The sequence below is a fragment of the Ziziphus jujuba genome, chromosome 6, assembly GCF_031755915.1.
Source record: "Ziziphus jujuba cultivar Dongzao chromosome 6, ASM3175591v1".
Classification (NCBI taxonomy): Eukaryota; Viridiplantae; Streptophyta; class Magnoliopsida; order Rosales; family Rhamnaceae; genus Ziziphus; species Ziziphus jujuba.
In genome coordinates this window covers 10,624,187-10,637,827 of record NC_083384.1, presented here as the reverse complement: position 1 = coordinate 10,637,827, position 13,641 = coordinate 10,624,187, and the positions used below count along the sequence as shown (strand labels likewise).

Genomic DNA, 13,641 nt, shown 5'->3' with positions numbered 1-13,641 from the left:
TTTAAATTGAGAATACCCTCATCAAAATTTCATTATATATAAATTTATTATAAAAAAATAAATATATTTTTTTAAAATATCCAGATGGCAATGACTATTTAATTTAAAATATGGGATTTGATCCATTTGAAACTACAAAAATATCCCTTTTCCAGTTTATTATATACCCCAAAAAAAAAAAAATCAAAATCAAGAGTTGGTCAACAAAAACGAAAGGACATTTGCTGTGGAATATTGGAAAATTGTTTGCTGATTAAATACTCAAGAAAAAAGTACGCCACTAATGGCACCATCATTGGCTAATACCTAACGTGTGGAAAGACCAGGACACTTAGAAATTATCGAGGGTTGCCCAAGTCTAACGTATCAAAGACGAATAAAGATAGGGTTGGGCAGACAACCAATATGAAGTCTGAATATCAGTTCCAATTTTCTTGAAAAAGAGGTTCAAGAATTGGGACCATCTTGATAGAGTCAGTCTCGTCTGCATGTCCTCAAAATTCAATTTTGTTGATTTTTAATCAACTAGTTGGTTTGTGAACATCCCATCAAATGATAATCTTCTTCAATTAAGTTGATGAATTTTTGGCTTTTCTCAGTGACTCCTTTTTGTGATTTAATGTTTTGGATTTGAAAATTATGAATATCATGGGGGTGTTCATATAAAATCTTCTCCTCATAATACACAAAACCTTTTGTCTTTTTTTTTTTTTTTTTAACTTTTTTAAATTATTTAAATGAAGGGCAAAAATTTGTAAGAAATAACATTATTGCAGTCAGACCCAAAAAAGGGTACAAAAAGTAAAACAATATTCTCAAATCCGCCCCCATTAACTACAAGAATTGAATCAAAATTCAAAATTAGTCTTTCCAAATTTCAATCTCCAAACAAAAGAAAAACTAATTTTGCACTCCAAACTAAAGAACATTAATAGTATAGACCCCAAATTTCAACTGCACTTACGTATACCTTACAACATGTTGAAATCACAATGGAAATATATATATATATATATATATATGTATAAATTAAATTGCCCAATACTTTTCTTTCTTTCTTTTTTTTATTTTATTTTTTAATTTACAACTGTGCCCAATACTCTTTTAAGTGAGTAAAATGAGAGAGCAAATATTAACAGCATGATACACGTGGCTATACTTTTTTTTTGACAAGACACGTAGCTGTACTTACTTTTGTCATTTTTTGACATTTTAAAAAAAAATGAAAAATAAATTACATAAAGTCATATAGAAATAATTTACTAAAATATATCCCTGTGTAAAAATATATTAATTTGTTAGCCAATAACAATTTATTATGTTATTTAAAAAGTTCTATCTAAAACAAGATTGTGGTATATCTGTCACATTTAGAGAGTTGTCTTTCTTTAAAAAAAAAAAAAAAAAAAAAAAAAAAAAAAAAACTTTAATTTTTATTTTTGATTTGTATTTTTTGTTGTGAAACTGTACAGCCAGAGAGTACAATCAGGACCCAAACATTACTCAAAAATGATGAAATCCATGAAATGTAATTGGGGGAAGCAAAGTAGAAAAGCTGTCATATCAGAAAATGAAGAAAGTTACACATAAAAAACAAGCCGTGAGTGGAATAAATAAAAGAGGACAACTAAGGGAACGCGTACAATGTACCATTGCATTGAAATACAAATCACATCCCAACAAAATTAAAGAGGAAAACGCGGTTCGCTTTGACGGCGCTTCCATTCGCTGACCAACCCAAACGCACCCCCAATTAATTTTCTCTCATTCCCAACCCTTCTCTATCACGGATCCAGAAGTTCGTGTTTATGGGTTTTAATCCTCATAAAACCACCATTGATTTCGCCAAGTATTCTGTTCTGTATTGTACGGGTGTCTCTGAAGTTAGATACCAATGAGAAGTCTACTTTTTTCATGGCTTTTCATTCTACCAATTTACGCAACTTTACTCAGCTTCCAGATAATTGTTGTTTCTGGTCAATGTCTAAGCGATCAGCAATCTTTGTTGCTGCAGTTGAAGAACAGCCTCAAATTTAATTCTACTGCATCGAAAAAGCTGGTGCAATGGAATCAAAGTTCGGATTGCTGCTTTTGGGAAGGTATTACCTGCGAGGAGGGACGTGTCACTGGTCTCAATCTGAGCCAAGAATCAATTTCCGGTGGGGTTGACAGTGTATTTGACTTCAGATATCTCAAGAGTCTGGATTTGTCTTACAATAACATAAGTTCTACGATTCCATCAAGGATAGGTAATCTCACAAATTTGAGGCATCTGAATTTCTCAAATGCTGGGTTTGTGGGTCAAATCCCAAAAGAGATATCAGACTTGACAAGGTTGGTCACTCTTGATTTCTCTACTCTGTTGGTCTTGGGTCCATCCTTGTTGAAACTTGAAAACCCAAATTTGAGAATGCTGGTTCAGAATCTCGCGGAACTTGAAGAACTCCATCTTGACGGTTTGAATATATCAGCAAGTAGAAATGATTGGTGTCAATCCTTGTCATCATCATTGCCTAATCTGCGAGTGTTGAGCCTCTCCAACTGTTATGTTTCTGGCCCTATTGATGATTCGCTTGGGAAGCTTCATTCTTTGTCTGTGATTCGACTGGACAACAACAATTTGTCGGCTCTTGTTCCTGGGTTTTTGGCAGATTTCTCAAATTTGAGTTTCTTGCATCTCAGTTCGTGCGGGTTGAATGGGATATTTCCCAAAGAGATCTTCCAGGTACCAACACTAAGGACTCTTGACATATCGTTCAATAAATTACTTCATGGTTCTTTTCCATATTTTCCTCCTGAGAGTGCTCTTCAAAGTCTAGTGGTTGGCTCCACCAATTTCTCAGGCAAATTACCAGCTTCTATTGGCAATCTTAAGCGGTTGTCCAGATTAGACCTTAGCTATTGTCATTTCCACGGAAAACTTCCAACTTCTATGACTAATCTCACCGAGCTGGTTTATCTGGATTTATCAGTCAACAACTTCACTGGTCCAATCCCTCCTTTTAGCATGTCCAGGAACCTGTCCAAAATACAACTCTCGCAGAATGGCTTCACCGGTGCAATGTCATCATCTCATTGGGAAGCCCTCTTGAACCTTGTAGATATTGACCTGCGAAATAATTCCCTCACTGGAAGTATTCCTCCATCTCTGTTTTCCCTTCCATTACTCCGAAAGATTCAACTCTCCAACAATCAATTTGATGGTCCAGTTTTTGTGTTTCCAAATGCATCTTCCACGGTATTGGATACACTTGATTTGAGTAGCAACAATCTTCAAGGTCCTCTTCCATCGTCTATCTTTAAATTCAAAAAACTGAGCATCCTCTCTCTTTCTTCTAACAATTTCAATGGTACCATTCCGTTGGATAGTATTCTGAGTCTTGCCAATCTTACAAGTCTTGACCTTTCATACAACAACTTGTCTGTAAATGCAGGTGTTAATGACCCTACTCTGTCTTCCTTTTCCAATATCAGGACATTAAAACTTGCTTCTTGCAAACTCAGAATATTTCCTTACCTAAAGAACCAATCTAAACTAGTTAATTTGGACCTTTCACAAAACCAAATTCATGGGGAGATACCTAATTGGATTTGGGCAGTTGGGAATGGTTCTCTTTCCTATCTGAATCTTTCCTATAATCATTTGGATAGCATGCAAGAGCCTTATTTTTTTCCTAATCTTTTTGTCCTCGACCTACATTTTAACCATCTCCGAGGAAACATTCCCATTCTACCGCAATCTGCTAGTTATATAGATTTGTCTAGCAATAATTTTACATCTTCCATTCCAACTGACATTGGTAAGAACCTCGGGATCACTGTTTTCTTTTCCCTCTCAAACAATAGCCTTACGGGAAATATACCCGAATCATTATGCAAGGCAAGCTACCTGCAAGTTCTTGATTTGTCTAAGAACAATTTAAGTGGCAAAATACCAGCATGTGTGTCTGAAATGAGCCAGACTCTTGGAGTACTGAATCTACGAAAGAACAACTTTAATGGCATGATACCAGATGCATTTCCACTTTACTGTGCTCTAGAGACTCTGGATCTGAGTGAAAATTTGATAGGAGGGAAAGTTCCAGAAAAACTAGCCAATTGCCAGAAATTACAGGTTTTAAACCTTGGCAACAATAAGATCATTGACAAATATCCATGCCCGTTGAAGAATATATCCACATTGCGAGTCCTTATTTTGCGGTCCAACAAATTTTATGGCTCTATGAGATGTCAACATATCAATGGAACCTGGAAGAACCTTCAAATTGTCGACCTAGCTCACAACAATTTTAGTGGTGAACTACATGGAAAATGCTTAACAAAATGGCGGGGAATGGTGGCTGGTGAAGATGATAGCCAATCAAAGCTTAAGCACCTACAGTTTGCGTTTTTACAATGGAATTCAATGCGATATTATCAAAACACAGTGACGGTTACTTTGAAAGGTCTAGAGGTAGAACTGGTGAAGATCCTAACTATTTTTACCTCCATTGACTTTTCGAACAACCATTTCCAGGGACCAATACCAAAAGAATTAGGAGAGCTTCAATCACTTTTTGTCCTGAACTTGTCCCAGAATGCTCTCACGGGCGAAATCCCGACATCTTTAGGCAAGTTGCGGCAGCTTGAGTCTTTGGACTTCTCCAGCAACAATCTGATTGGCAACATTCCACTTGAGCTTACATATCTTACTTTCCTTTCATTTCTGAACCTCTCCAATAATCAACTGGTTGGGCCAATCCCAAAGGGTACTCAGATTCAATCATTTTCAGGAAGCTCCTTTGGAGGAAATAAAGGACTCTGCGGTCCTCCCTTGACGCCAAACTGCAGCGATTCCATCCCAGAACGGAATCAAACTTCAGGGGGTGAGTTTGATTGGCAGTCCATATACAGTGGAGTGGGATTTGGAGTTGGAGCTGCAGGTATTATGTCTCTGCTTTTGTTTTGGGAGGAGGGGAGAAACTGGTTCGATGATAGCATTGATAAAATTCTTTTGGTAATTCTTCCGATGATGGGATTTGTTTACAAAACTCATGATCAATGGGATGATGAAGCAGATGAAGATTCTGATGCAGAGGGCACAGAGTTTATGGAAGACTGTGATGAAAATGAAGATGCAAATGAAGACGGAGAATTTCAGGGAGGGTACTGTGTTTTTTGTTCAAAACTTGACATCAGCAAGAAAAGGGTCATCCATGACCCGAAGTGTACATGCCATTCTTCACCACCCATTTCTTCTTCATCAACATCTCGTTCTTCATCTTCATCGTTCTCATAGATTATTTTTCTTTGTAAATGTTCTTTCCACTATCTCTGTTTCTCCCTCTCGTTTTTTCTTTTTTTGTTTTTTGTTTTTTGTTTTTGTGTGTATATAGCTATATACTTGTTAAACCAAGAATTGGATGAGAAGAACAAAGCCCGAGTATGGTAATTTATAATCTCTTTGGTCTAAGGAATTTTGTATCCTGTTGTAAAATCTCAACCGGGTTTCACACCATGGTTTTGGTACTGCGGCATCTTCGAAAAATCAAGCTAAAGCTTGTTCATGAATTTTGTCGAACAGGTTCGATGCTCCTCACACTTATAAGTTAAATACATGTGTTTTCTGAATGAAAACTTGAAAATCCTGAGTATAGCTAAACACAACCACAGAATGCACAATTAATGTTCTTTCACTACCTGTTCTTAGCAAAAATCTGATGCTCCAAGTAAAACTCTTGAGTCTTGAAACACGCCTATTCAGATAAAAAGCTTCAGCAATTTGTTTTCTTTTAAACTTTTTGGTCTTTTTGTTAGATGGATCAGCAAACATCATCATTTAGGAAATTTTAGAATGCACGTTTGTGGGCTGAAAATTGGGCTGCTACACATCCGGCCTTTTTTTTTTTCTTTTTTTTTTGGATTAAAAATTCTTTTTCTTTTCTTTTCTTTTTTTTCTTTTTTTTTATTTTTAAGAAAAGATGTTCACAATCATCAAGAAAACTAGTCATGACTGTTGAGCTAGTGACAGTTGTTGGAAATTAAGGTATAAGTTTTGAAAGTTAAAAAAAAAATATATATATATATATATATATAAAAAAAGAATACCAAAATAATCACAAATTTTATTTATTTTGAATATTGAATATCAACTTTATTAACAATATTTTAATGTGTAACGTAAATATGTAGACAACTAAATTCACAAAATAATATCACAACGATTGATAAATAAATTTAGCGATTTAAATATTTCTGTTAAAAATATAAAAAATAAAATGAAAACAAAAAATTTAGTTAGTTGGGCTCTTTAGTAACTTTATTTGCATTTGAGGTGCATGCAGTTTTTGCATTGGTGTATATAGAATCTAAACCTCAGCAGGCACTCCAAACTTGGGCTCTGGGAAGGCCCCAAAAAAAAAAAAAAAAAAAAATCCAGAACGCTGGTATGTCTTTTGAACGATTGTCTTCCTAATAAAGTCACTGGCTTCATCTGAATCATAAATACAAAGCAGACTTTTTTGCTAATGCAAATTAGTCCAAACGAGTTTCGAACTCAACCAATAAAGATCAGTATATGTCTCCAAGCAATTGGTTTAAGAAAAAAAATGCATATAATTTAGAACAAATTGAGCTTGTAAATGTAATGGTTGGCGGCCATTTTTGGTACAAGAAACACTACTTTGAACGACGAGAGAGAATGTTCCACAAACATGTTTTGGATGTTACATTGTTATGCTGGATCCTTTATATTCTTTATAAAATAATCTAATAATAATACTAATAATAATAATTGTCTATGTATAAATATGTAAAATATATAATGTCTTCCTATTCACTTGTGTGTAAAAATAAAAAATGTCAGACTAGAAAAAGACCAATTATTGATCAACTTAAAAGAAAACTATATAAAATTAAAATGTACCTAGAAACATCTTTGAGAATATATATAGGTCTTAATAGTATGTAAATTTGAGTGGATGAATAACTAATAAGCAGTACTAGAGTCCACAAGCTTAATACAAACCAATCAAGCAAAAGAGCTACAAAGAGATCCTTTTTTTACCCCCATAAATATTATCATGATCGATCACAGGGCCATAATTCATTAATCATATATAACCTTACCCAAATCATATAAAACCTAAACTACAAACATACCAATACACATCAAAGTACACATATATAATTTACCTCAAAAGAGTGAGAGAGAAAAAGAGAGAAAGGGACTAGTATTTCATATACTCATCATCAACAACATACATGATTTCTTGACCATGGAAGCAAGAATTCGGCAATGGCATGGCCTCATGAGGTTGCACCGAATTCCCAATACTACTGTTCTGTCCATAAAGAACATCCTGATGATAATGATGAGAAGGAAAAGAACCAGAAGTCGAAGAAGTCGTCGTCGTCATCGGAAGCTGGTCAAACATAGCCGTTGATGGTGCTACAGTAGCAGGATGATCATCATCAACATGGTTGATCATGGTTTGGTGAAGCCATATCTGGGTTTTGAGGAACTTGACATAATGAATAGCTTCTTCCAACATGGAAACCGTGTCCATCTTAGCACCACCAGGAACCAAACTCTGCAAGATCTTAAACCGATCGCTAATCCTATGTCTTCTCTCTCTAGCTGCGACACTTTGTGGATCAGTAGAGAGTTTCACTCCTTTGTTTCTCTTCCCTCCGTTATTATTATTATTAGCCTTATTCTTCTTCTCTTTACCGTTGTTGTTGTTGTTGTTGTTTGCCACCATCGAAGAAGATACAGAAGAGCTAGAGTTAGTACTAGGAAAGTAGTCCATTTTTTCCAAACCACAAAAACTAAAAATAAAAATAAAAATAAAAAAGGGGAAAAAGGAAAAAAAAAAAGAGAGTAAGAAAGCCTAGCTAAAACCTGAGAGAAAGAAAGAAAGAACTACAACTGGATTGGGAGTTTTTTTTTTTTTTTTTTAATAATTTTTTAGCTTTGAATTTGGAACATGGTAGGGGTCGCCGTTTGTGGAACATATATATATAGAGGATGAGAGAGAGAGAGAGAGAGAGAGAAAGAAAGGGAGCAATGTGGTTCGTTTGATTTGAGTGAAAGAAGAAGATGTCGTCATTTGAGTCAGCCAATCTTTGGCGCAGGATTCGGGTGTCTATCCTAGAAGCCCTAGCTATTCACAAGCCAAAGGGGAGAGACCCAGGACTCTTTAGCCTACGCAATTGGGTCGCTTTTCTTTTTCATTTATTATTTTTTTCCTTCTTTTTTTTTATAAAAAGGTTGAAAGCATACAAAGTTGGTGTAATGTTGCAATCTTATATATAAATAATGGACTTGTACATATTAATTAGATAATTTTATATATAGACAATTAAATATATATACACGGTGGAGTCATCTATATTAACCAGACAATATCTATATTAATTAGACGATTCATATGTTTATAATTTTATAAATATAATTCATTTTCGATCTAAACAGTAGTTTGGATTAAAATTTAAAGAACTTATCAACCTATTTGTTAGTACAATTGAATTACCACTTTAGCTTGTTATAGAATCTAAGCACTTTACTAACCCATCGAAATGTTAGGACCTGAAACCAATTGGGTTAGTACTTTGCCTCTTTTAATGATTTGTGTTTTTTTTAAAACTTTAGTAGATACTCTAGCCCACACTAGGACCCCCCACAGGCCAAAGGGTTTTTACTTGAGCAGTCGGCAAGAGAGAGAGAGAGAGAAAAGAAAGGGGAATTTTGAAAATTAAATTTTCGCTGGGATGGGAGTCGATTTTTGAGAAGGGTGTGGTGGGTGTGGGGGTCGGATTTTCTGAAATCGAAGTGGATGTATCATGGTAGCAGGGGTGTGTCTAAATCCGAGGACCAAAATCGTTGCCGGGCTTTCTAAACGGTACGAAATTATGCTTTTTATAGTTTTTATCCTGAGGTTATACACTGTTTGTTGAAAGAGAATAACTGTTCGTGTCCCCTCTATTACTTCTCTTTAGGATGAAAAAGAAAAGGGGCTAATGGTCTTATCATTCCAGCTCTTCTTTTAAAGGAGAATTAATTTTAGATCCAAAAAACCCCTTCTATTTCTTCCAACTTCTCGTAGATTCAAGCTTAATCAACCTTATAAAAAAAAGCATTTTTTTTTTCTTTTTACGTAGCAAATACAAACTAAAAGTTTTTTTATTTTTCTTTTTTTCCTTTTTTTTGAAATTAAATATAAAAGTTAAAACCATAAATTTTAAATAGAATCCAAAAAAAGAAAGTTTTGTTTGCTATAGCTTTTACTTCTATTTATGTTTTTGTTTTTTCGTTTGCTTGTTTGTAAGTGCTAATTAAGAAAATTATTCTTTAATTGGCATTAATTAAAAACTCTATTTTTTAAAAAATTATTCAAATATTCACAGAAACAATTTTTAAATTTTAAAAGTTACTTATGACTTTTTAAAAAGCTAAGTCAACAGGGCTTTTGAGACCGCTTGAAAATAAAAACCGATATAGTCTCTACTTCACTGGTCTTTCAAGGGTAGTCAACATGGAAATGTGATAATGGACAGTAGTGATGATGATTCAATCTTTGATATAATATATATAGATATATATGTAAATCATTGATATGATATATATATATATATATTTATATATAAGACTTTTTTTATTTTTCTACTCTCACTATGTTGTTGGATCGTCACCATTGGAGATTCACTTTTATATATATTCAGCGAAGAAATGATGAAAATGGAACTTTCCTGGAGACAGAAAAGCAAAGCTGTAAATATATACACATGTATAATAGTTTAATTGAAAATTTGAAAGAAAGAAAGAAAGAAAGAGAGTGAAGAGTGAGAGTGTATGTGCGTGTGGGGCTGAGAGAGCCAGGCAGGAGCACATGAGGCCCCGGTTTTCACGTTGGGGGTGGGTAGAGATAGAACCCTAATTATTCTTACTTGCTCAGCTGAGATATATTACCTGCTTTTTTACCTGTCTTCTCATAAATCCACCTCTCTCTTTCTGTCTCTCTCTTTCTCCCTATATCGTCAAACCACACACACATCAGTCACTAAATTCTGCTAACCTCTGCTGATGTATGATATGAGATAAGAGATATATATATATATATATTCATTCATCATCATCATTCACAATTTGACATAAAATTCTCTTTTTCAGGGTTGTAATTTTATATATTTATGTGGTACAAATTTATATGTCCTGTAAGTAACATATGTATATACGAATGGTTTGGAACCCAGTAAACCAAAGGACTTATTCTCTTCTTTTTTTTTTTTTTTTTTTTTTTGTTTGCTTGTTTGTGTGTGTTTTCTTTTCTTTAATTATAAGAGGTATTGAATATCGATGATTGGCTAAAGACCAAACCCATAAGCCAGGAAAATAAGAGAAAGACAAAAACCAGAACAGTCTTACTGTTGATCAGCTGGGACAGGTAGTAGGTAAAACCTTCGGATTAGCCATTTGATATAAATGTTTCAGGTTCATGGGGTCCCACATAGATGTTGTGGTAATTATCTCTGCGGGTTTACTATTTGTGTTGAAACATACAAGGTTATATTACTGTGATTTACTTGGGAGTTACTGTTTCTGGTTTTTCTTTTCTTTTTGGGGTTCAAGTTTTATCAGTATCCTGGTCAGCCACGAATGGTTTTATTTATTTTATTTTATTTTATTTTATCTTTATATGGTGACTACAGCGTAACTGTTGTTTCAGTTTTTGAGTAACAGAAACGTTACGAAAGATCTATCTCTGCATCCTATTTTCTTTTCAGCTTTTTTTCTACTACGCTCTTATACAACTTCTTTTTCTCATCCAAATTTTCTCACCTGCATTTAATGTCGCTGACTTTCCCATATGTTGCGTGCTCACTTGTAGCCAAACATCAAACATGAATATCTTTATAGGGAAAAATAACCTATATATGCTATGCCATATTCTTTATTTTTACAACAACATATTAAAATATAATTAATTAATGTATAATTTGATATTCCTTGTATATATTTTTCTTCTTTATTATTGAAAATGTAAATTCTTATATATAATTCACTATTTTGTTGGATATTGTATGTAAAAAAGAAAAATAGGGAGATAGATTTGATACTTATGGATATAGATTCTATCTGATATTATTCTCGCATGTGATATAAAATAATCAAACTACTGTCAATAGAATATATATAAATATCTGAGAAAGCAATATTCTTAAGTAACAATCTGGAGAGCCAGATATTAAATATTAATTTTGATAAATTTTGTGATGGGACAGAGACGACAAAACACTGTAAACCCTAAATAAGTCGAGTGTGTACACAATTTTAAAGTTGTTTATTTTACAATTTCTTTTGTCTGATAAAGTTGGAGTGACAAGAAAGAAATACAGTACCAAAGTTTCTTGATAACAAACTATTTTTCCTGTCCTAAGTATTTTCATAACGTAACCTACTTTTTCTTTTTCCACAACTTTTTTCTAATTAATTTTAATAATAATAATAATAATAATAATCAAAAGGAGTCCATGAATGGTCAAGCTGAGAGAGACAGAAAAAAACAAAATCTCATCTTTTAACGCTAATTTATATAATATTGAAAGAGCTAGCTGATTCTTCGGCTAAAGCTCTCTAGTCAATATTAAGATTTTTTGTCATCTTTCTCAAACAATGTGAACAAGTTTGAGATAATCACACTTCATAATGACTTTCTTCAAAACAAGTGGTTTAATACTCGATGCCAATTAGAATTTCTTACAAAATATATATATATATATATATATATATATTTATATGCATGAGACTTGTCAGAACAGGAAGAGACTGTACATTGAAGGACTCTGGCAATTTTCAATGGACGAGAGTAAAAAAAATAATAATAATAATAATAAAAATGATAAATGGCTGCCATTGCATGCATGTGTGGGGTGGGCATGTGGTTTTGTGAGGTTAAGACAACACAGAATTATAAACCAAATCAGTACTTAAAAAGAAAAACGATGATTGGATGGTACACTGAATTACAAGCATCATTACTAATCAAGTGGTATTTTATATCTATCTGTGTCAGTACGTACACAATCCCAATTAGTGCAGATTATGGGTATCTAATTTTATTTTATTAATATTCGAAGGGTATTACTTTTCCATCTTTGGTACTCTCGATCGTCTTATCTTTTCTTGGTCAGAACAAAAGTTTGACAGTGTATGTGTCTGTGTGCATAATCTCTAGTTTTCCTCTTGCATGTATATATTGGTCGATCGTTGGGGTTCTAAAAAACTATAAAATGTAAAATTGTAAAATAAGAAAAGTCTCTGTTTAGTTTAGTCATGGTTTTAAAAGTTGTTTTTCTCGTTTCCAAAACAAATCTATTAAATGAGCAATTTTGTTTTGTTTGTAAACTAAAAAAGAAAAAAAAAAAAGGTTTTAAGAATATATTCATGATCAAATATAAGAAGTTAATTTCAAATAGGGCAGTTAACAATGAATCATATGATTCTTAATGCAAAACTTAATTATATATTCTTCATTTCCAATTTATCAAAACAAATTTATAAACAGGCTATTTAATGATGTTGATTGACTACTGGTTGATTGACTGTTCTTCAATTGATAACTAAATTTTTTTCCTTTTCTTATTAAATAAAATAAAATAAATAAAATAAAAATGGCAACGAGATTAGTGTCTAGTGGTGTATAATAAAGATATGGTCAGCACTCAGATAAAATAGACAAAGACTTGGCGGCCCAAGCCCTAAAAGAGTTCTTGGCCTGATCCATGTTTCTGTCCTACAGCAATTCTAGACCTGATCCATGTTGCCGGGCTTCTTTGATCAAAAACACTGGTATAACAAACCAGAGAAATATATATATATATATATATATATATAGATCCTATATATATCGAGATAAATATATATATATATATATGTATGTATTTTGCAGAATAAACTTGAGAAATATTTTTTTCCCAGAAAGTATCATTCAAAACATGATTAACAAAACATTAAAGTAAATATATATATATATATATATATGTGCAGAAAATTATAGTAAAATAAAATTATATTATATAAAAAAAATTCATAAACACAATAAAAGAAAAAAAGGTCTATTAGCATCAGGGGAATAAGAAAAAAAAAGGTTTATTGGCATCAAAGGAATAAATCTCTAATTTGCAAATATTAAAATATGCAAAATGTTTTGGCATAACGTTTTGGTTGTACTAAATTATTTACGCAGGAAGGAATCATGAAAAATTAAAAAGATAAATCCAAATTTTAGAAACAAAAAATTCCACATAAAATTAGCTGATCTGTCTGTTTGATTATTAAATATACATAATGTATATATTGAATAAGTAAATTTAAAAAAAATAAATGTAATTAAATATTTAAATTAGTAAAAATAATATTATTTTGTAACTGATACACCTTTTGATGCTTATGGTATTATTGGCAATAAAAATCCTAATGACAAGCAATTCGTTATGGACCCTAAAAAAGGAAACTTAAGTTCGGGTAACTTGGTCAAGAAAATTGATATTCCCAAGAAACAAACATTTGCTGCAGTGCCAGTGTGCCACGCTGGCACCAAAAAGCAAGCCATTTTGATTTTTTTTATTTATTATTTTTTTAGCTGATTCAAACTATCTAGA

The 13,641-nt window shown here is 32.7% G+C and overlaps 2 protein-coding genes across 2 annotated transcripts; one reads left to right on the top strand and one right to left on the bottom strand.

Annotated features, from left to right (window-relative positions):
- Positions 1–1,894: 1,894 nt before the first annotated feature.
- LOC107431251 (receptor-like protein 6) lies at positions 1,895–5,278 on the top strand. Its single transcript, XM_060817868.1, has one exon. It carries the CDS (start codon positions 1,895–1,897, stop codon positions 5,276–5,278), a length of 3,384 nt encoding a protein of 1,127 aa, XP_060673851.1.
- A 1,673-nt stretch (positions 5,279–6,951) lies between these two features.
- LOC107431230 (transcription factor SPATULA) lies at positions 6,952–8,093 on the bottom strand. Its single transcript, XM_016042118.4, has one exon. The coding sequence runs from the start codon at positions 7,788–7,790 to the stop codon at positions 7,209–7,211; it is 582 nt and encodes a 193-aa protein (XP_015897604.2). The 5' UTR covers positions 7,791–8,093; the 3' UTR covers positions 6,952–7,208.
- Between the last annotated feature and the right edge of the window lie 5,548 nt (positions 8,094–13,641).